This window comes from Eriocheir sinensis, chromosome 44 (assembly GCF_024679095.1).
Source record: "Eriocheir sinensis breed Jianghai 21 chromosome 44, ASM2467909v1, whole genome shotgun sequence".
Lineage (NCBI taxonomy): Eukaryota > Metazoa > Arthropoda > Malacostraca > Decapoda > Varunidae > Eriocheir > Eriocheir sinensis.
The window spans coordinates 12127533-12151993 of NC_066552.1; the positions used below are offsets into that span (position 1 = coordinate 12127533).

The 24461-nt window shown below is 38.8% G+C and overlaps 1 protein-coding gene across 5 annotated transcripts in view; it reads right to left on the reverse strand.

Annotated features, from left to right (window-relative positions):
* Window positions 1–381: 381 nt before the first annotated feature.
* LOC126980504 (phosphoribosyl pyrophosphate synthase-associated protein 2-like) overlaps window positions 382–24461 on the reverse strand; it is a 36161-nt gene continuing 12081 nt past the window's right edge. For all 5 annotated transcript variants that reach the window (XM_050830470.1, XM_050830472.1, XM_050830468.1 and 2 more), the window contains 6 exons: window positions 18251–18414; window positions 16105–16229; window positions 14834–14921; window positions 5164–5351; window positions 3090–3236; window positions 382–1330 (listed from right to left, as the gene is read on the reverse strand). In XM_050830470.1, coding sequence (XP_050686427.1) covers window positions 1172–1330; window positions 3090–3236; window positions 5164–5351; window positions 14834–14921; window positions 16105–16229; window positions 18251–18414 — 871 coding nt within the window. In that variant the 3' untranslated portion in view covers window positions 382–1171. The remainder of the gene's footprint in view (window positions 1331–3089; window positions 3237–5163; window positions 5352–14833; window positions 14922–16104; window positions 16230–18250; window positions 18415–24461) is intronic.

A 24461-nucleotide genomic window follows, 5' to 3' on the forward strand; every position in this document is an offset into this window, starting at 1 on the left:
GAAGATATGGTAAGTTGGGAGGAACCAAGTAAAATAAATCCCATTAATATTTTTGTTTGGCTATCACAATTTTTTATATGACGGGGGTTTCATGGCCCCAATTAGACGCAATGTATGAGGGATTGGTGCACACGCATATGTAGGCATGTATAAGCAGTCTGGTCCTTGGTACCTACCAGGCTCTATTACCAACAGGAAGTGTTTGTTAATGTTGACAGCTGAACAGCTGCTTGCAGTTATGTTCCGGTGTTTATACCCATTTCATATTTTTATCATCTGATCTTTATTCATTAGTAGTTTATAATATGCATGGCATGACATACTTAAGCACTTGAAGCTGAAAAAGAAAATGGGGGATACTTTGTGATGATGACACAACAGTTGAGTGAGATTTCAATGCCTATATATTTGTAAGTGGTTGATGTAAATTGCAGTACAGTTTATGGTATGTAAAACTGATGAATAATGCAGAAGAGGAAGAGGAGACTTAATAATGTTCAAGAAAGTCAGAGGACTAGAAAAAGCATACAGATAATGGACTACAGATGATGGAAGAACAAGAGGTCATACATAAAAGATAAAGACTAAATGTGGTAATAATATAAAGGAATTTTGTTTACAATATAAGAGTATTAGATTTGAAATGAAATGGGTGAGGAGGTGGTGCAAGCAAGGAGCATCCACCACTTTAAAACTTATGTGGATAACAACAGATATGAAGACAGGACAACGCAAGACTAACTAATCATGTATGCTAAAACTAGGTAAAAACAACAAAGTAAATACACACATAAGGGGGTGTTTATATATCTTTGAGGTATATGAACATTTATATATGCACAGGACTTCATAAATTTATACATTTACATTTTTTTGACTCATACAGTAGCCATGCAATTCTTTTTTATAACAAATGCTTGCGGCATCACAAAACTAAACTTACAATACAACTGTAGAATTAATCTATCCTTCATACCTAATTAACTGTGACACATTTGAACGCCTTATCACTGAGGAACTAAGGGCCAAACTTCATGAGGGTGTTATTATTATAAACAAGCACCGTTATTATCATAAACAAGACTGTCACATTCCTCCACATAACTGCCGAAACCAAGTCAAATTCCAGATTACAGAGCATTCACTCATTACAAGCCTGCCAAAACAGTGATTAATCTTCCAAGGTAACATTGCGGAACAAATAACTCATGCTCTCATTGTTGTGAATGCGACGAATGGACTCTGCCAGGAGGATGCTGATGTCAACAGTCTTTATCTTGTGGCACTGCATCTTCTGGATCTCATGCGGCACAGTGTTTGTGACCACCACCTGAGGGTTGGTAACAATGAAGAGCATTAGTGAACCAATTTTGCATAAATAAACTTGATTCCCCGTACTATATAGGCTTTGCCTGATTTCATTGCAGAAATCAATCTTTTGTCATGAAACATATTGCACCTTTTGTGGTAGTGGCAAAATTTTTTCAACAAGTTTTGTATAATTCATAATACATAATTTTGTAAACTGTGTTATGTTATTTTAACATGCTTGTCTTCCTCTTGACCTCACCCACAGAGCCTCAGTGAGACATAGGACACTGCTGTCTCGAGACAACATGGAGAGTGCAAAACCACTCATTCAGCTTGTCACTACGACAAACCTCTAAATTCCTATAAAAAATAGGTCATGTGAAGTTAAAATTTAAAAAAAAAAAAATAATAATAATTTGCTTTTAATTCGCTATACAAAAGAAACACTAATTACTCAAAGCTATGATGTCTGCTACAAAAAATCTTACAAGTTTACTTTCCTTCATAGATACTTGGGCAGTGTGATCGTCACAAACTACGTATAGTCTGTTTCACCAAGATATTGCAGGAGGTCATGCCTCCTCTTTTTCTCTCTTGATGTTGATTAGCTCTGTGGCAGCCAGTCACTGGGCAGAACCTGTCAGTTTGCTTCTGCCTTGGCTGCTGGAGTTGTAACTCTGTGCAATGCTCTTAGTTTTCTAAAGGCGCTGTTACACTAGCACATTTTCCATCAATATTTTTCATCAACTTCCGTCTGCACTGCTTCTGTCACATGTAAACAAAACACCATGGCCCCGATACACAGACAAGCTATCGCTGCTATCAACGTGATTAGGTGTTTTAATGAAGCTGAGACAAGCCAAACATGCCAGAAGACGAGAGTGGATGTGTGAGTGGAAGGCACGTCGCGAACTTTCTTAAGAAAGTGTTTACTATCGACTCTTGAGGGAGTTCGGAGGCGACCTGGCTGTAAGCCACACGTTTCAGCCCCTTTTTCATATATAAATCATCTCTGTGGTCCCAGAGACACCTATGGTTTCTTATGCTCTCAATAAGCAATTCTTCTGAGAGTCTTGTCCACTGAGGGTGAGCCATAATTTATTCAAGGTCTGCAAAGTGAGAGAAACACACAGAGTGCATCACAGGTAAACAAGGTCTAGTCACACGAGTATACTGCGTCCTTGCCTGCCCCGTAACATATCCGAGGACGTGCATACTGTGTCCTGGCTCGCTGTAGCCAGCATATCAGTGAGGTGTCAATCTTTCAACCTCCCCCTCTCTCTATCACTCACACACACACACACACACACACACACACACACAAGACCCACCTCCAGGAGGACGGCCTTTCAGCCTTATACTTCGTGAGATCTGTGAGTATTGCCGGTGAATCAGTGGGATATTTTCCATGATCTTACGTCTGTGTCCTTCCCTTCCCTCTCCTCCACAAATCTATTTCTCTATCACAACTAACATAAGGAAATACAATTCACCAGACACACGTCATCTACGCATAACACAAATTTCTCTGTATATTTATGCATACATCTCAAAATTATCAATTAATTTATGTTTCTTTAAGTGCACCATTTAATTTTGCATATTTATATATATAATACATGATGATTATGTTGAGTTTATGGATTAAAACTTGTTATATTCAGTAACGACATTTGAAATTTGGCGTGCGCGGCCAGCCCGGATACGGGGCAGGGTGCTGTTTTGGCCCAGCCATAGTAAAGGGGTTAATAGCCCTTCATTAGTGCACCATGACTTACCTCATCAATTGGGGAGTCGTCAATGAGCCGTGGAGCATCTGAGGAGAGGAGTCCATGAGTGGCCATCACATAAATCTTGTAGGCACCACGGTCCTTTAGGACCTCTGCTGCTGCCACAAAGGAAGCCACGTCATCAATCATGTCATCCTGTAAAAGCATAAGTAATTACTGTATTTTACAAACATTCACACAATAAAAATTTACTAATGCTTCTTGTTCCTGAACACTTAGGCCAATGGCACACTATTATTGACTTCTGGGCACTCAACAAAATCACTCTCCCTCCTTGCTATTGCATGCAGGTATTAAATTTCGCAGTCTTGGTGATCAAAACACTATCTTCTTCACACTAGACGGTATGTTTTGGTTTCTGGCAAGTTGAGCTTATTCCCGATAACTGAATACAACGCCCTTTTAACCAATTCAGGATACTGTCATTATTTCTGCTACCAATGGGTCTTGTTGATGCACTCTTAGCCTTCCAACATCTCCTTGACTCAGTTTTTAGGCCTATTTGGTTACACCCTTGCCTCTTATTTGGAGGACCTTAACATTTTTGCCGAGTTAATCCCAATCAGTTAATCAATGGAGGCATATGATGGGGAGCGCATCATCTTTTGTTGCGAATTTATTGTTTGCAACACACGCTTGAAAGGGCTGAGTCACACCCACCGACTCATCTGTGAGGTTACCAGATCCTTCCTCCCAAAAAGTACCCCAATGCTCCTTCCCCCATGGGCCCAAAGGAAAGAGATACTGGTAATACTTATGGTTGTAGGGTTTTCAGAATAGGTTGGTCTGAAGTGTGTCGGCTAAGGTGTGCCGGCCTGTAGTAGTAGTAGTAGTAGTAGTAGTGTATTGTAGAGCTGCCGGCCACGTTGCTCACACATTTGTACTGCAGCACTGTTCTAGCACTAGGTTTTGCCACGTTGGCGTCTAACAACTGACTGGTGCGTGTGCGGTGGGCCAGAGCCCTTGTCTCTTACAGGACATTCTTGAACATTCTTTCATGGTTTCGAGGAGAATTCAAATAGCAACTGCTAATTTCAGATGCTCCGCTACGCTCCTGGATTACCTTCACCTCCTGGACAACCCTTAATTCTTAACACTTTCCCAATCTACGACACATATTCTGGGGTTCTTCTGGGCAAGTCTCCATGCAGGCCCTGTTCAAATCCTAACTCCTGGCATGATCTATCAACTTGCTCAAACCAAAGAGCATCCCCTTGGCTTCTTTCACTCAGGGTGGGCTCTGACAGAGACAACCCAGTGGGCAGGGTCAGCTTCTGGGTAGCACACCACATGCCCGTATAGCTGGAGTTGGTATTGACGGACTATGCAGATAATTTACAGTAAACCCTCAATCAACAGACCCGCTTTTAATGGATTTCAGATTAAACGGAAAATGTCACAGGGTAAGAAATCCACAGGGACCGACCGAGAATAGTTTTTGAACCGACCGCGCACGGTAACTGCAATAGCGTCTGCTAGCCAACTTGCCCTCCTCCCTGTATCTGCTGTCCCAATACTCTTTTTCAGCCCACCTGATGAAAAATATTCCTCCTTGTGGTTACCATTTAAATGAAGAACATATTTACACCACAAGAAAGTCTTATGTATTAATCCAGGACATAAAAGTAATGGAAAATAGCCAAGTGTTTGTGAGTGTCGGTAGAGTGTTTAGAGTAACACAATATGAAATTTACGAAAGATGGGGAGAATAACACTGCTCTGTGCCTCTGGTTGCCATGGTGATGAGTGGTCACCTGCACACCAATAAGGTAAATTTCCGCCCGGAGCAGAGGAACTGCTTGACGCGTCACGAGACATGCCAGATGTATTCCGAACAAAAGTGGAAAATGATCTGTGGCATTCGGTAGGCCGCGCACTGGAGACGAATGAGAGTGTATATGGATGCCAGATGCCTCCACCATTCTTCCGAGTCAAGAACTGGTGGTATATTTGAAATGTAGGGAGTGTAGAGGGTGATGATTATATATATGATCCCCGTACGGGTGGGGTGTGTGGTAGCCCACTTATATATACGATAGCCATAATCTAAGGGTTAACATACCACCATGATGGCGATGCGGCCCCCAACATCTCCAACCACATTAATTGGGGGCTTCTCTTTAGCAGCGAGGGCAGGCACCCCAACTCCCACATCCATGATGCGCGAGTGTTCAACAAGTGGTGGAGAATTGCGTCCATCTGCTTGTTCATCTTCATTGGTTTTCTGCTCACCATGGATAACTGCAATGCCTATAACCCAAAGGATGCAAATTAGTATATGTGAAAAAGATGCTGCATGTGTGTGTGTGTGTGTGTGTGTGTGTGTGTGTGTGTGTGTGTTTGTGTGTACCTGGCTGAAGTTTGGAGAATTTGAGACATGTTCATACTGTCCTGCGTTGAGGCTTGTTTGAGCGGTGCAACAAACATTCACAGAAATTTACTATTCATGGGGGTTCTTGTCCCTCATGGGGAGCGTCCGCCATATCTTTAATTATTAGCGTATGATCCTGATTATATTCATGTGAAATGTATCTTTATGGTGAAGTAATACAAGCTTACTTTCGGATTTATAAGTCAATACATAATAGAAAAAAAAAAAAATAAATAAATAAAACCTGACTCAATTACTCTCTCATCTATTGACCTATGATGCTGAAAAAATTACCAAATAAACTAAAAGCAGATTCCAAAAGATTCATCCAGGAAAGTTTTTCAATTTTGCTTTTGTTAAATGATGAGAATTTTTTTCATTTTTGTTGGTGTATTTAATGATATTTTTTTTTTCCGACAATTGTCCCTTATTTGAAAAAAAATTATGATGATAAACTTGCGCTTCAGCTCCTCTTTCCAGTGAAGTATTGTTTATTAAAATCGGTCAAATAGTGGCGAAGTTATTGCAGAAAAACTTAATTAAACTAATCCTGTTTTCTAAAAAGGAGAGTTTAAGTCTGTGGGGATTTAGAGTTTGCCCTTTAAACCTAGATGCCTTCCCGGTTGGTATTCTTTACTGAATTCCATTTTTTTCTTTGTTTTGAAGGATATTGTGTGTCTGATGGAGTCCTTTTCTTGGAAATCCTGGTCATGAGCCAATGTGCGACTGATGACTGATGTATGTATGTCAGCTCTGCTGCCTCCAAGGCCACCGCAGATGCTAATTTGCCTCAAGATGCCATATGAATATTCTTTTAGGCTAAATTCTATGCTGAAACATGACGGTGTATGCACCTGTGTATGGATATAGCTTTTTTTTTTCTACGTGCCAGCCTATAGCGCCGGTAGGCTTTCTTGAGGGGCCTGGATGGTAGTCGACCCCAGCCTGTCATAGCGCAGGCAAGTGTTTTATAGTGACGAGCGGAAGAGGGCGGGAAGGGCGGGGATTCAGCTATAACTGTCATTTTTGCTTATTTCTTCATAATATATTGCCACATGCTAGCTGAGGCATGTATGAAGACATGTGAATTTTTAAAATTTTATATATTTTTTTTTAATTCATGTCGGATGCTCTCCTTAAGCCCCATGAATGAAGGGGGACAGGAGTAATCTTTAATGTGTAACTTTATAAAATGCCTTTTTTAGGTCTGGATGTATGCAGTCTGCCCATCCATCCCTTTCTCATGATATTTCTATCACTCTAAGAGTAGAAACATACCACATGATAGCTCACCTCTAAACCAAATAGTCTTTGCTAATATCTCATCTCATCTCTAAACATTCCATCCATTCTTTCTTGATAACCCCGCTACAGATTAACACAGGATGGTTGTCAAAGATACTGGTCTTTGACTTAACGGTTCTTCTTTACTTCCACTTTTATCAACTGGAATTATATCCACTCTTTTCAACTTCTTTTGTACATTCTCTGTTCTTCATGAAGACTCAATTATATCACATATTGGTTGTATTAGCTGTTGTCTATAATTCTGTAAAATGTGTCCAGATACTTCATCTGGTCCTGCTGCTTTCCTTTTCTCCAGGCTCCTCATATCTCCTGCATCTCTTCTCTAATCAAAATAATTTCCTTAAACCTATGCCTTGTTTCTTCCTCTCTGTGGGTTTCTAACCCTTAAACAACAGGATGGTTTTCATAAGAATGATCTTGAGAAAAGGTTAGAAAGAAGCTGCTACTTTTTATTCATATCGTATGAAGTGTATTAATGCACGGAACACAATGGTGATATCCAAATTACGACACTCTTTGTGATACTGGTAGTCCTCGAGTTATGACTTTGTGACTTACAACTGCTTGCACTTGCGATCAGAACAATAATATTAGTAACACTATGTTAAGTAATGAGTTGACAGTTTAAATATCCCACCACGGGTAGAGCAGCTTTTTGTTAACACAGTGTTCCCACACCTCCTACCCCCCGGCCACTGTCCTCACACACTGGCGATGGGTAAGCCCTCCCACGCCTCCCCTTCAGTTGCCTGTGGAACTCAAGCTGTAAAACATAAATATGCTACAGTTGCTAGTCACTGCTCTTCCAGTTTATAGGCCTACAGTCTGCTAAGCAAGCATACTGCTAGATCTGAAAGATGTCAGCTGGCAGGCACATGTGCCAAGCAAGGGTGGGGTGAGTCTATCCAGTTACCTCAACTGTTTACAAATCTCAGCTGCATTTGGTTAATGCACTGGATTGTACAGTGCAGTGCTAATGCACTAGATTGTACAGTGAAGTGTTAGTGCCTGGGATTGTACAGTGAAGTGTTAGTGCCCTGGATTGTACAGTGAAGTGTTAGTGCCCTGGATTGTACAGTGAAGTTCTAGTGCCCTGGATTGTACAGTGAAGTGTTAGTGCCCTGGATTGTACAGTGAAGTGTTAGTGCCCTGGATTGTACAGTGAAGTGTTAGTGCCCTGGATTGTACAGTGAAGTGTTAGTGCCCTGGATTGTACAGTGAAGTGTTAGTGCCCTGGATTGTACAGTGAAGTGTTAGTGCCCTGGATTGTACAGTGAAGTGTTAGTGCCCTGGATTGTACAGTGAAGCGTGTGCCTGTGCCCGTGCCTTGGATTGTGATGAGTGACGTTTACCCTGTACCACTGATGAGGTTTCAGGCCCCGCTTCACTGCCAGCGCAGCGCTCCACAGGGCCGTCAACATTATGATGTTAACATCCAAAAAGTTAGCCTTAAAGCACATGTTTGTAACGTTGTAGGGTTTAGTGACTGCATGAGTCTTCGGTGCTCTCTTGAATAATAAATAATCTTGGCATTATCATAGTCATTTAACCATGTTTCAGTTAGTGCTATAATATCAAGATTTTTTCTTTTATAATATCACAAATATCCAACATTTTTTTCCAAACTCACTGAACACTTAAGACACAATTTACCTTTTAGTCACAATCACTAGTAGCCATGATCTGTTATGTTACAAATTCTCTCAATTGCAGTCTAAAAACCTACACAACACTGGTCATTCACTGAGTGAATAATTTCAGGCTTCTTGTACCTCATATAATTTATACATTTATTTTCAGCCATGGTGGAATCCTTTGATTTATGATCTACGGCACATTTGTTCTCATTATCAGAATTCATAACAATGTTACCCCTATTGTAAATCTTGATTCAGTTATCTGAATGCCTTGTAATGCCTGTGAAACTTTATTCATCATATCAGTTGCCTTCTCAGCTTGATCAGAGGCCTTCACATCAAGGAGATTAATTTTTCTTGACTTTCCTCCACCTCTTTGCTACAACAGCCCAATTGCCTCCTGTTGAATCCACTTGGTCAGCATGGAGCACACCAGCCACCTCACTCAACTCCACCTTGCCTTCATCAGTCCGTGATTCAACTTCATCCTTCACGACTGATATTTCTTTAGATATTTCTACTTTAAACTTATCCAATTTGGCCACAAGGTCAGTAGCCACGGTTGCCCTTTAAAAACATGGAATGAAAATCCACTTTATTCGCTTTATATTTTCAGTCTTGATACCCAACAGGAAAGCGCATTTCAGATGACTCCATCTTAGGCACAGAGAACAAATGATCCATTTCCAGAAAACGCCTGTAGATTCTTCACAGACGTAACAACACTCTTTAGCAGCCATGACTCTGAGAGCATCAGTCTGCACAGAGCGACTCGAGGCACACACCCTCACCTGACTACAACTCACCACTCACACCCACGTGCTGTGCCTGTGGCCATGTGGTAACGAGTAACAAGTGTCGTATGCCTGTGTCTGACAGTGAGAAGTTTGTTGTATTACTATGCCTGAAGGTGAGTGTGTGTGTGTGTGTGTGTGTGTGTGTGTGCTTACAGTGAACCTGTATACTGTATACACTGTGGTGTTATTAAAGCAAGAAAACCCAGCCCTGGCCACAGAGTGTCCTCCCATCTGCCTGCCTGCCCTGTCTGTGTGTGGGAGATGTGATGCAGTGTTGCAGACTCATGAGCACCAGAGTGTGTGCTGTCTCTTCTACACTGTTCTTGAGTGCTTTTCACGGCCTACGCAGGTGTGTGGTGTGTAACGCTGCCTGTTCAGGTAAAGCGTGGCTGCTCGGAGGGCGGGTGGCGTAACAATACTTTTAATACAGGAAACCAAAAGAACTTACAGTACCAGTAATTAAAAATGAAAAAAATGCATATGCATTTGTAAACTATGTGGTAAAATTTTGACTTCCTTGTTTTGCTGGTTATCAAAAGTCATATTGCTGAATTACATTTCCATAATAATGAAGATCATTTCACTGTGATGCTCATCAGTCACAAATACACCCCTAAGATGTACACCAACCATAATACAATGAAGTGCCTCAGAAAAGTCCAGAATATAGTAAGATAATGATATGAAATTTGAAATACTATTTTTCCTGTCAGATAATTTTAGAAGAGCACACATGCAAAGAATACCACATGATCCACCGTTGGCAGGGTAAAGACCAGGACTGTACAGGAGAAGTATGACACATTGTTGACAAGCAGAGCTGGGCACCTCTGATCATAAGTCTGATCGTCCGATCTTCCGATCTGATCGGAACAGCAATTGGCGATCGGAATGCAAAGATCGGATCATCTTTGTAACAGGTAATCGGACTGTGGAGGTCGGAAATTCACAAACTAACTTCCGATCACCGATCACAGTAAAGAAAGTGGTCAATGTTGTCATGGCAACAAGTGACTGCGGACTTCTTACAATTATTTTTATACACGTTGCTAAATAGTTACTTCAATAAGCGTCTTTATTTATAAAATTAAGCGATAATTATTGATCGTTAATTTATTTAATCCTGGTAAGGCATCGTGAACGAGACGCACAGGCGCAAAGTCGCTTTATTTGCTTGGCGGAACTTGTTACACGACGCCATGACAGTGTGGTGTGGGCTGCAGTATTGGGCTTCCGCTCACTCCAGTTGTCAGTTATGCATTTTCTGCCGCAGTGTTACCACCCTCTAATGACGGCAGCGTCATTTCTTTTTTGGGAAACCAACAAGACCTAAGCTAAAATGGGGGGCCTCGCCCCGCCTCGACCCCCCCCCACCTTCTTAACCGGGGGGAGGGCTTTGCCTTCCCTCGCCCCCCCCTCACCCACCCGTTGGGGTCCCCCTGCAACAAGAGGAGGAGGAGGAAGAAGGTCTCGCGAGACAGCGCAACATGCCGCCCAGACCACAGCACCAAACTAACGCCCCATACCCCTCCCATCCAAGAACTTATCTAACCTTTTCTTGAATGTATCTATCGTGTTGGCGCTCACCACATGACTTTTACATCTGTTCCACTCATCCACCACTGTTGGTAAACCAATTCTTGCCAATGTCTTTGTTGAACCTGAACTTATCCAACTTAAACCCATTGCTACGTGTCCTACCCGGTGTGGTGTCATCTGCCATCCACGTATCCTAAGACATCCCATCCAATCTGCGCATGCGCGGGATTTGTTTACAAACAAAGGGTGGATGAATGGACATGTTTCTAGTCAACATATTTACTTCAAATTCTGTCTGTATGGATAAAATAAGCCCTAAATTCAGCTATGGTACTATTTTTTCTTCATGTAAAATAGTAAATGTCGTATAAAATATGGATTAAAGTTGAGGAAAAATCACATGACCTGGAAACGGGTGCTGATTGGTCGTGATGTCACGAATTTAGCCATTTTCCCATAAAAGCTGTCATGCTGTCTTGCCACCATCTTGCCTGGACAAACTACGATATCAACACTGTGTTTGTAAACATCGGGTTCTGTGCATGCGCAGATCAGGATGGGATGTCTTCGGATACGTGGATGGCAGATGACACAACACCGGCTCACTTAAAATCAAAACCTTATTGCTTATGTTCCTCTTGTAACTAATTTATTTATGGACCAATATATTTTATTCAGAAAGCTATTTAATCAGGAAGGATAGGAGATTAATGATCACTATCGCTTGTTTTTTATAGAATAGTAAAAATATTTCCTAGATATCGATGATAAAATATTAAAAAATAGAAAAATGTTTGTCAAAAATCTAAATCAACTTCAAACAAAAGTTAAAATAGCGAACATAATTCCTTTTTCATACTTTCAGAAATTGAATAAAAAGAGTAGACTTAAATAAATGCCTAAAATAAGAAGTTAGGATCACTTTTTTTTCTTTATTATGTCCTATATACCAAAAGAAAGAGGAAAAATAAAGATATTTATAAGCAAATAATTAAGTTATTACTTATTTGAAATTATTACTTAAAGAATGCCTAAAATAGGTGTTTCTTGTAATTATTATTTAAATAAAATAATAGTAATTATTATAAATTTTAATGATCGGATGATCGGAATGGTGATCGGAACAGCAGTACTTAAAAAAGATCAGATGATCGGAGTCGGATCAGTTGCCCAAACTGATCGGATGATCGGGGATTGGAACAGCAAAAAAGTGATCGGTGCCCACCACTGTTGACAAGTTATATTAAAGGACCAACAGGACCAAGCCGTTAATACCTGCTATAAACTAAACACTAAAAACAGCAGCAGACTTAAAAATATGTGGTACCCAAAATCTGTCTACAGATACATGTTACATACTCACCGTTTCCTAAAGAATGAAGGAGAGAGCAGGAGAGATGGATTAGGAATTTCTTTTAGCACTGAGTCATGCTGTTGATTTGAGTTTTCTCATTGTTACAAATAAAAAGTGCATGAATAAACAGACTGGTAAGTCAAATATAATTTTTACTGTTGCTTCAGATGAAATTACTTATGCAAAGCTTTGACAATTTTCTACTATTTAAAAGAGAAAAACAGCTCAAAAAAGCACCTCAAACACCCTGTCCTGATAAGACCTCATATACATTAAATATTATATATATATATATATATATATATATATATATGTATATATATATATATATATATATATATATATATATATATAAATATATATAAACATATATAAACCTCGGTTTACAACTGCCTTAGTTTACAGCGTTTTGATTTACAAGCAAAAGTCCCCCAAAAAAAAATATATATATATATATATATATATATATATATATATATATATATATATATATATATATATATATATATATATATATATATATATATATATATATCTCTATATATATATATATATATATATATATATATATATATATATATATATATACATATATACATACAGTCGTCCCTCAAATAGTACGGTTTTGGTTTTATACGGATTGGCATGTAAGAAATTTTTTTGGATTTTAAAATTTCCCGCTCGTCACACCAAGAAGCCATGGCGTAAGTGGCAACACTGTTATACCAAAACTCCTGCTGAAAGCACCCCAAAGCATTCGAAAAAGGTGTTCACCTTGCAGAAGAATTCAGATTTAGGAGAAGGTACGTTTTGGGATGAGTTACGTTGAGGTAGGGAGAGCATACCACATGAATGAAAGCAGTGTTTTCTGTACCTGTAATAGTGAAAAAGAAATTCCTGCCACAGTAACTGCCAATGCTTCAGGAGTGCTGCAAGGGTAAAGATAAAGGCCGTCCTTTTACTAAGCCTCGTCAATGCTATGGTAACGGCGTCTCACTCACAGCAAAATGGGGTATGCTGATCTTCCTGATGCAATGGAAGCACTTATGTGTTTGTTTGGGCCGCCATATTTGCTGATGACATCATCACAGCACAGAATCGTTCCACCTCTCAAAGCCAGGAGTGAAGCGGACGTGCCAAGTTGGCAACTTGTGCTGCAGCATCACGCATTTGAGAGCACTCGGGACGTACTGAGAGTCCCAATTCCCTCTCTCAAATGCAGCCCAGGAGTGTTTCTAGGGGGGGGCACTAATTCTAGATGGATTTTCGAATAGTACGGGGGTCCTGAGTCCCTAACCCCCGTACTATTTGAGGGACGACTGTATACATACATACATACATATATATATATATATATATATATATATATATATATATATATATATATATATATATATATATATATATATATATATATATATATATATATATATATATATATATATAATGTCTTGCCTCTGTTCCTGTTGTTCTAGAATTTCCCTTGAGCTCATTTTTTCCTTGTCTTTCTTCACTTCTCCACTCCTTCAATTCATCATTGACCACATCCTTAATATATAAAATGTCTTGCCTCTGTTCCTGTTGTTCTAGAATTTCCCTTGAGCTCATTTTTTCCTTGTCTTTCTTCACTTCTCCACTCCTTCAATTCATCATTGACCACATCCTTAATCTTTCCTCTACCTTTACACCCACATTCTGCTGATCATTTCCAGTTTTCTTTGCTACCTCTCTTTTTATCATTTCCATCTTCTTCTCCATGTCTTCTTTTGTCCCCATCACACTCTTCTCTTTCCATTTTCAAAATTTGTATCTTAGGCCTTTTTTAATTTTTCCATCTTCAGTTGCGCTATTTCTTTTTGGCTTTCCAACTGCTCCTTAGTCAGTTTAATTATTTCTTCTCTCAAGTTCTCCACCATTTTCTTTGTCTCCTCATCTCTTCTCCTTGCCTCATCATCTCTTTTTTACTTCAGTCAGTGCCTGAATCACTTCCCCAAACTCTGCTCTCAACTTCCTCATTTCTATCACTATTTTGTCACAGTCCTGCTCCAATTTGTTTATCCTTTTCCACTGTACCGGTTCCATTCCTGATTTTGGCATGAAGCCCTCGAAACTCTCCCCTAAGTCTTCTCCCCGTCAATTAGGTGACTCTGCCATCTTGAATCTTTGTTTACCTTCCATCCAACCTCCTTCCTCTCCTTTTTCTCCCCGTTATACTTATCGCTTCTCACTCTCTCATATTCCTTTCAATTTCTAAATTCCTAGGAGACGGGACTCATAGAACTTAGCTGTTGCTCGGGCTCTTATGACTGACAAATAGATTGTTGTTCTCCGTTTCATCTATCCACGTCCTCTCGCTTCTGTGGTGTGTGTGTGTGTGTGTGTGTGTGTGTGTGTGTATGCGTGTGTGTGCGCACGCAGTGATGTGGCATATTTTACCAGGTAAGCTTTCATCCTGGGACTGGGACTATGGTCTTGTGTGTTCAGTCTGTGGACTGCTGTCCTACTGGGAGTGATATCTGACATGAATGATGAAAAATGTGCATAAAGATAATGATGATAGTAATGTAATTTGATTTATACAGCCATGATTTAGGAATTAAATGATTGTGGTTACTTACAAAAAAATGTTTGACAGTACCTGATGAAGACTATGAAGCACACTTCTACATTGCTCATTTGATGATAATGCAGAGCAGAAATTGCAACATAACACAAGATCAACTGACCTAGTCTCAGACGCTCGGCGTAAGATGTTGCCTTTTTGGCAGAGCCTGGATCACGAGCCACTATGACGGCATTGCGGTAGTCTGGGATCTGTAAAAAAAGAAAGCATTTCAGCAACACCATAAGAAAAATCCACCTGCACTAGCAGAAACTCCAGCAACACCATAAAAAATCAACTCCTATAAGCACTAAACACTAAGTGCCTCCATTTCAATGTGGTTAGAATGCCTAGCTGCAGTCACATGAATTTTGAGTTAAACCTACTGAGCAGTGCAAACTAAATCCTAATAGTTATGTTAGTGAATCTTTAACCAACGGCATCAACTTCTAATAAAAAGTTTTCAGAGGTATCTACCAATTTTCATTATACCTTCTGCTGCATACCCAGTTAGTACTTAACCCAAAAGTAAAGAAAATACCAACCATTTGATTCACATCTGCTTTGCACTTTTTTTTCTTTCTTTTTGCCACTATCTTTCCCGCGGTGGACGGCCAGCGGCATCCAGGTGTCATAGTAATCATCTTGTAAGCTTCTAGCCAAGGTTACATCCTCCAGTGTTGCAAATACATGATAATACCCCTTCCCTAACCATCAAGACTCACCAGATACCCCCTACACCCTCATAACCAACGTTGCCAGATTGTCGTACTCAGCCTCTTACGTTTGCTGATTTCCAACTCAACAACTGTTTCCTCCACCCCAATAACTGGCTTTATATATAGTTATCATTAATATGTTTTTTTACACCTTCCACAGATGTAGCAATGTGAAAATAATGCTTCCCCACAAACCTAACCAACCCTCTATGCACTCCCATAACCTCCCTTACAATCTGACCATTTCCTCCCAAGCAGTGTCTTCCATCATATGCCTCACTGCACTGCAACATGAGGCCAGACACACTGACAAGCCTAAAAAACCTTGCCGAGTCATCCTAAGATTGGTTAGGACACCTTCCATCCACCTACAGCCCAAAACTGCACGGGAAATACATGCATAAAATTTACACACACAGCGGTACATTAACCAGCACAAAAATGCATAAATTTGATGCAAACCATGCTCTTTGGGTAATCAACACAACTCAACTGAATATGAAGATGTGATATTAACCCATAAGAGGCAATGTGGAAATAGTCACTAATTATTACAAGTGATACAATGAAATATCATTCATGTTAATTGAACTGCTTCCCAAGTTATGTAAGCTACAGCTATCTGTGTATATTCTTTGTGAGGAGAATATCTAATACAGCAACCTAGGGGACTTACACTCTCCTGGATGTACTGCAGCAGGAAGGGAGAGGCTCGGAGATTGTCCACTGGGCACTCAAAGAAGCCCTGAATTTCTTTCTGGTGGAGATCCATTGTAATCACATGGGTCAGGCCAGCTTTGTCTGTTAAAATATATTATCAGTGTCAAAAGGATAATGTATAACCACAAATAGATAATCGCAAAATGCTTCCCCACAAACCTAACCACCCCATATGCACTCCCAAAACCTCCCTTACAACCTGACCATCTCCCCCTGAGCAGTGTCCTCCATCATGGGCCTCACTGCAAGAGGAGAGGCACCATGGGAGCTGCTGTATGCAGATGACTTGGTAGTAAATGCAGAGACAGCAGAAGAAGTGATAGAAAAGTTTAATAAATGGAAGGAAGGAATGGAGGAGAGAGGTTTGAAAATTAATATGGAAAAAACAAAGTACATGGTGACTGGAAAAGAAGCAAGAGAAAAGATTAAATCAGGAAAAAGTCCATGTGGATGCTGTGGGAAGGGAGTAGGTGTTAATTCTGTCTTCTGCACATGTTGCAGGCAGTGGTGCCACCATAGATGCTCAGGCCTCAGAAATGTAAGAGGAGTGCAGAATTTTACATGCCCAGCTTGTGTAAGGAGACAGCAAGGACAAGAAACTGAGAGGGATGAACTAGAGGTGAATGGAGGAAAGCTGGATGAGGTAGAACATTTATGTTATTTGGGAGATGTTCTGGACCGTGAGGCGGGAGTGGAGAGGACAGTGAAAGTGAGAGTGGCGGCAGCGTGGTTAACCCGCACAGTCCTGCTGCCGTCTATAGCCGTCACCTCATTTGTACGCCGAGGGCCCGCAGCTGTCTTTAGCCGACACCAAGTTCCTCACTTCGTCATGGCCAAACCATTCGCTTTATGAACTTTGGGTCTTTTGCATATTCAAGAAGAGGGATTGGTGAGTTTATTGCTGTAACGTTCTACTCGATGGGTGCATGTACAGCTGCACAATTAGGATGTAAAAATGAACAATTTGGGGAAAAAATGAGAAATAGCAACTCATCCCCTCTTCTGTGCCGCAGTGACAGAACCTTGTCAGTAGTCAGGAATGTTTATGTCATGTATGACTGCCACTGCTCCACTCTTTCTGCCCAAGGGGCTCTGAATATGCTTCTGAACTCTGATTGTGAGTTCAGTGAGTCTGAGTCATTTGGGGCTGAGTATGAGCCAACTCAAAAGGGTCAAAAATCAAATAAAAACGACTGAAAAAAAAACCTATTTTTGAGTTCCCAACCTTGAAACCCGCTCATTTTTTGAGAATTTCAAAAAACTTATTTAACAAATGATTTAGCCCTGCCAATGTGGTTTCCAATATGGTGCATAACATTTCCCTACTCCCAGTAGTTTCGTCGCTAGAGCTCGAAACGTAAACCCTGTCGAGAGCGATTTTCAGACAGTTTGCCATTTTCGTCTAGTGTGGCCTTGCTATTGCCTCTAGAAGGCTGTAATTTTGGCACGTAGCCTCTCTTGGCAATGTAATTTGACCAACTCGAAGGACGAAAACGGCAAAGTGTTTGGAGTTCGTCAAAATCGCTCTCGACAGGGTTTACGTTTCGAGCTCTAGCAACGAAACTACTGGGAATAGGGAAAAGTTATGCACCATATTGGAAAGCACATTGGCAGGGCTAAATCATATGTTAAATAAGTTTTTTTAATTCTCAAAAAATGAGCAGGTTTCAAGGTTGGGAACTTAAAAATAGTTTTTTTCCCGTTTGAGTTTTTTTTTTGCGAATGTATTCGATTTTTTACCCTTTCAAGTCAATTCTCGAGTCCGGTCGCTAATTAAAAAATACCTAAAACTTTTCTGTAGCCCCAGAAATAAGGGAGTTATGGCATTTTTTTTCTATAATTTTATTGGCAACTGGAAGACTGAAAAAAATCTGAAAGTACTGATTATGCAAATGAATGATTGTGCAAGAGTAAATGGTGCCACTATAAAAATTGCCTGCGCCATGATGGGCTTGGGCCGACCACCAGGCCCCTGAAGAAAGCTTACCGGTGCTATAGGCGACCACGTAAAAAAAATATATATATATAAATAAATAAATAAAAAAATAAAAAAATAAAAAAATAAATAAATAAAAAAAGCCACTGTAAAAATACAAACTTACACATCATTTTTGCAAGAAGTTTGGATACAATGCAGCCTCGTTTCCTCATCTTGCTCTGCTTGCAGTAGGGCAGGTAAGGAACGACCCCCACTATGTTACGAGCTGAGGAGGTCTTGCAGGCATAGGCCATGATCAATAACTCCATGATATTGTTGTTGACGTCTCTGGCAACAATGACATTGTGTCAACATTAATAATGAAAACAAGGCAATATTAAATGTATCATGTATATATAAGTTGAAATACTGACTTGTATCACATAGCACAAGACATCTTAAAATACAAAACAATAAACAAAAATTTTGTATTAGTAAAATAATCATTAAGAGGCCAATTCTGAAGGTAATTTGAAGTCATAATTGAAATGTGTGTGTGTGTGTGTGTGTGTGTGTGTATTTACCTAGTTGTAGTACACTGGGCCTAAGCTACACTTATGAGGTCCCATCTCAATATCTATAATTGTTCAGTCTTTCCTTAAACTGTTTGACACTCATTGCCATCACAAAATCTTTCCTCAATCCATTCCACACATATACTGTGCTATAAGGAAAACTGAATTTCTTGATATCATTTAACCACCTTCCTTTGGTCAACTTCATACTGTGTCCTCTTCGTTGTCGTACTCCTTGCTCACTTGTTAATAGCAGATACTGTCTATCTGTCTCTTCCAGACCATTCATTAATTTATATATGGTAATAATATATCATCTTACTCTTCTCTCTTCCAAGGTTGTCAAATTTATTTCCCACAATGTGTCTTCGTAAGGAAAATATTTTAGTTCTGTAGCCATACTACTTTGGCGTATTCCAATTTTGGTCTGATTAATGAAGTAATTAACTTCATCATTCTCTTGTCAGGGCAGAGGAATGCTACTCTTAAATTTCTTAATAACTCAATTGTTTCTCCAAATATTTTGTTGATGTGACTTTCAGGTGTCAATTCCTAAGTCTTTTTCATTTCTCTCTTTTGATGATAATTTATCACCCAATTCATATCACCCTGTGGGTCTTATTCACTCTTCCCAATGTCCGGCACGACACTTTTTAAAACTAAATTTAACTTCTCATTTTTTATCCATCTGTAAATTTTACCTACGTAGATCATTTTGTAACTTAGCACAGTCTTCTTGATCCTTGATTTATTATAATCCTCCTCAATTTTCCATCATCTGCAAAACAAACTTGCGTAACTCTCGATTCCTCCCGTTATATCATTTTTATTTATTAGAAACATTATGGGTGCCAAAACTGGATCTTGGAGAACACAGCTTGTTATGCATCATCACTTCAACTTTCTATCTCTTACCACTGTTTTCATTTCTCTTCCCACCAAGTAGTCTCTCATCCAGTCCCCCATTTTCCCCTGCAGTCGACCTTTCTTTTCTAATTTCCATATTAGGCTTTTATGCGACTATCAAAATGTTACTTTAAGTCCAGGTAGCTACAATGTGCTCATCCCTCTGTTGCCTGGGTAATATCTATCACTCTTGAACAGAAGCTTAGTAAGTCTGTGGCACAAGATCTTGCTTCTCTAAACCTGAAATGTCAGCTGCTCATAATGCCTTCCTTCTCTAAATACTTACTCCATTTCATTTTACTTACTTTTTCACACAAATGGTTCAGTTTTATCTCCACTTTTATATATTTGTACAATGTTTGCTCTCTTCCATTCTAAGGGCACTTTTCCTGTATTTATAGAGCATGTTATTATGTCATAAAGTGGCTCCAATTTTCTACATTCTTTTAGCATTTGTCCCGAGATTCCATCCAGTCCCATAGCTTTCCTTCCATCTAAGGTTTTCATCAGCTGTATTAGTTCGCCTTTCTCAACCTTTACATGATTTAGTTTCCCTTCTTTGCAATTTTCGAGACCCCAGTCATAGTCAGTTTCTTCCGTGAACACTTTATGAAAATTTTTATTTAATATTTCTGCAATTTCTTTGTCCTTTTCGTACAATACATTTTTTTTCTTTTAGCCTTTCCACTCCTTCATTTCTTTCTAGCTTCCTGTTTACGAATTTATAAAACATTTTTGGTTCTTCTTTACATTTAAAAACTATTCTTCTTTCAAATTTAGCTTCCCCCTCTCTCCTTATTTTCACATTATCAATTCTTGCTTTTTTTCTATTTGTTGCTATTGTTCTTATTTGGTCTTTTCTTTAAATTCCTCCATGCCTTTTTTCTATTTCTTCTTGCTGTCTCACACCTCCATCCAAACCATGCTTTCTCTCCTTTAGTTTTTACTGTGTAGTATGGAACATATATCTCTAGTCCTCTGTTGTAAATATTCATTAAAAAAGTCATATTTCTCTTGAATATCAGTATGTACTCTCTTCATATCAGTTCAGTCTACCCCGCCGAAGAAAGCCTTAGCATAACTTTTCCTTTATTCCTTATAAGCCTCTTCTTGATATTCACATCCTTCCAAAGTTTTCATCTCCAATAGTTCATGGTTGCTCTTTCCTAAGGGGCACTCATGACTGACTCCTTCATCCAACTCCACGTTTTTTGTGAAAATTAGGTCGTCTTGATGGTTCTTCATCCCCTCTCAACCTTGTTTCTCCTTACACCCACTGCATCATTGGGTTATTTGTTACCAGCTTCAATAGTTTACTTCCCCAAGTATTTTCACCACCCTCCGTTGCATAATCTTCCCATTTCACTTCTTCGCAACTGAAGTCTCCTGTTAATATTACTCTTATTATTTTTTATTTTGTCTGTCAATGCCCGTATTGTATCTTCCAGCATAACGTTATATCTTACTTCATTCCATACTTCATTGTGTGTGTATTTACCTAGTTGTAATTTTACAGGGCCTGGGCTTACGCTCGTGTGGTCCCGTCTCCGTATCTATAATTATCCAACTTTTCCTTGAAGCTCTGCACACTCTTCGCCGATACTATTTCTTCACTTAGTCTGTTCTAAACCGCTATGTTTCTTTGTGGGAAGCTATATTTCTTTATGTCTCTTGAGCATCTTCCCTTCCTCAACTTTTTACTATGTCCTCTAGTATTCCTGCTGGAAGGTTCTTCTCTTAGTAGCAATTTCTCTTTATCTACTTCTTCCATTTTACTCAATAGCCTATAGATTTGTATTAGGTCTCCTCTTTCTCTTCTTTGTTCTAGTGTTGGTAAGTCCATTTCCTTTAGTCTCTCTTTGTATGTCAGTCCCTCCAGTTCTGGAACCATTTTTGCTGCCATCCTCTGTATTCTTTCTAGTTTTTTTATGTGTTTCTTCATATGTGGAGACCACGCTGTTTCTGTGTATTCTAGTTTAGGTCTGATCATAGTAGTAATTAATTTTTTCATCATTTCTTTGTCCATGTAGTGGAATGCTGTACCTATATTTCTCACCATGTTATATGTATCACCGAAGATCCGATTTATATGACTTTCTGGTTGCATATAATCTTGCATTATTACTCCCAGGTTTCTCTCTTCATTTACTTTCTTTAATATTTCACCATCTCCCATTTTATATGTCCATTTTGGTCTTTCTACACTTTTTCCCATTTTCATAACATGACATTTCTTCATGTTGAATTTCATCTCCCATTTCTGACTCCATTTCCAAATCTTGTTTAGATCTTCTTGCAGCTCCTTGCAGTCTTCACTGTTTCTTATATGTCTTTGCAGTTTAGCATCATCTGCGAACAGGCTCATGTAGCTGTTTATTCCCTCTGGCATGTCATTAATATAGACTAGGAAGAGTACTGGTGCTAAAACCGACCCCTGGTGCACTCCACTTTCCACTGTTCTCCATTCCGATGTAGTGTCCTTAACCACGGTTCTGTGTGTGTGTGTGTGTGTGTGTGTGTGTGTGTGTGTGTGTAAGATATGGATGAGAAATTAGATAATGATAAGAAAATTGCTTAACCTCGAAATGTGTTTAATGATTACATGATTTATTAAACAGAATAAATTAGATAATGAAAAAAAAAAAAAAAAAAGTTGTACATATATATATATATATATATATATATATATATATATATATATATATATATATATATATATATATATATATATATATATATATATATATATATATATATATATATATATATGTGTGTGTGTGTGTGTGTGTGTAAGATATGGATGATAAATTAGATAATGATAAGAAAATTGCTTGACCTCTAAATGTGTTTAATGTTTACATGCTTTATTAAACAGAATAAATTAGATAATGAAAAAAAATTGTATATATATATATATATATATATATATATATATATATATATATATATATATATATATATATATATATATATATATATATATATATATATATATATATATATATAAGAAGAACAAATGGAGTAAAATGGTTAAAAAATTGTATTCTAATACTCCTGATTATGTTCTTGATTCATATGCAAGAAAATAAGGCAAAAAATGGACTCAAGAGTACTTTACAAAAAACAAAACACTTTACATGGAAGCAACAGAATTTGAGTTTGAGAAATTCAGATACATTACTAGCTACTGAAAATTCAGACAAGAAAATACTTTGATATTTTATATTTTCCTTATCTTTTATGTGATAAATCAGTAAGGCTACTGCAGCTCTCAAATGTTTGTAAACACTTATGATAGCAGAGTCATGGAACCAACTTTTGCTTATCTATCATTATTACAGTGTGTAAGGTGTCAAAGGACTGACTATCAAATAAGGACTTTAAACTCGAGGAGGCGGTGGCCAAGTGGTCAGCAGGTGGGCATGGTGAGCCAAAAGGCCTACGTTTGAGTCCTACTGCAGCGCACAGACAAATTTCAACCATCATCAAGTAGTGGAAGATGGCCTATATGCTGCCCAGATCTTCAATCAACCCTGACTTCAGCGACTTTGTTGAAGTGGAGCACTGGGGGTACCATGGGCCAACCAAGAATCCTATATCACGGCAGTCACTATAAATAAAATTTGCCTGTGCCACTAACGAGCTGTGGTCGTTCAAGAGACCCCTTAAGAAAAGTCTACCAGTGCTAAAGGCGGCACCAAAAAAATAAAAAATAAAAAAAAAAAATAAATAAATAAATAAATAAAAAAAAAAAAAATAAATAAATAAATAAATAAATAAACTAAAAAAAAAAAAAATAAATAAAAAATAATAATAATAAAAAATGGAGGTGGGTTGTGACAGGATGAGTTGCAGGAGATGTAGAATAAAACTAAAGATTTCCATTTGCTAAATTGCAATTATAATTATTGCTATTACACTATTAACTCTTTCAGTACGGTGACGCCGACGTCGGCTTCACCGCATGGAAAGGGTTAATCCCCTTCTAAACCTCTTAATCCTTTTTCATTTCCTCTTAATCCTCTTCTAAACCTATTAAGAGTAAATGGAAGAGGACTAAGAGGTTTAGAAGAGGATTAATCCTCTTCCAATTCCTCTTAACCCTTTCCATACTGTGACGCCGACGTCTGCGTCACCATATTGAAAGGGCCAACAGAAGTACAGTCAAACCTCGGTTTACGAGTGCCTTAGTTTACGAGTGTTTTGATTTACGAGCAAAAAAATCCCCCCCAAAAATGCCTTGGATTTTCGAGCGGTGACTTGGTGTATGAGCTTCTTGATCCATTTTTTTTTATTTGTCACCACCCACTAGGCGGGAACACAGGCGGAGGCTGTCAGGGTCAAGCACGTACGTACTTCTGGCAGCCTCACCTTCTCATAGTATCCAGAGAAAACACTTGCGGATACACATAAAAATGCATTTTTTTTGGATGAAATTTTGTAATACTTAAACTGACCCAGCCTACTTGGTTGAAAAAGTAAGGGTAATTGGCTGTTTAAAAAGCATGTTTTTGGAGGGGGAAAAAAAAAAAAGTGAAAAAATTATCTCATATCCTTAATGTGCATACATAATACAGGAAAACAAAACAGTGTGATGTAACACCTTACCTTTTCTCACATGTGATAGGTATATGACAATGTGTGAGGTGTGTGTATACTGACCCATGAAAGACGTACCTTGAACAGGGAGGCTGTGGCTGACAGGAAGACACTGATCAACATATATAGTTCCCAATGAATGTTTAGTGTTTTAGTAATAAGTACTGACTGATAGAAGATAATACTTTTTTTCTAATTCCCATCACTGGTTTTGCCATGAGAATGTCAAACATGCTTTAGCTATGAACTGACAAAGCTGGCAAAACTAGCTAAAGGAGCTGAAGAATGAATGAAGACCAACTCTCCTGGAGCGCT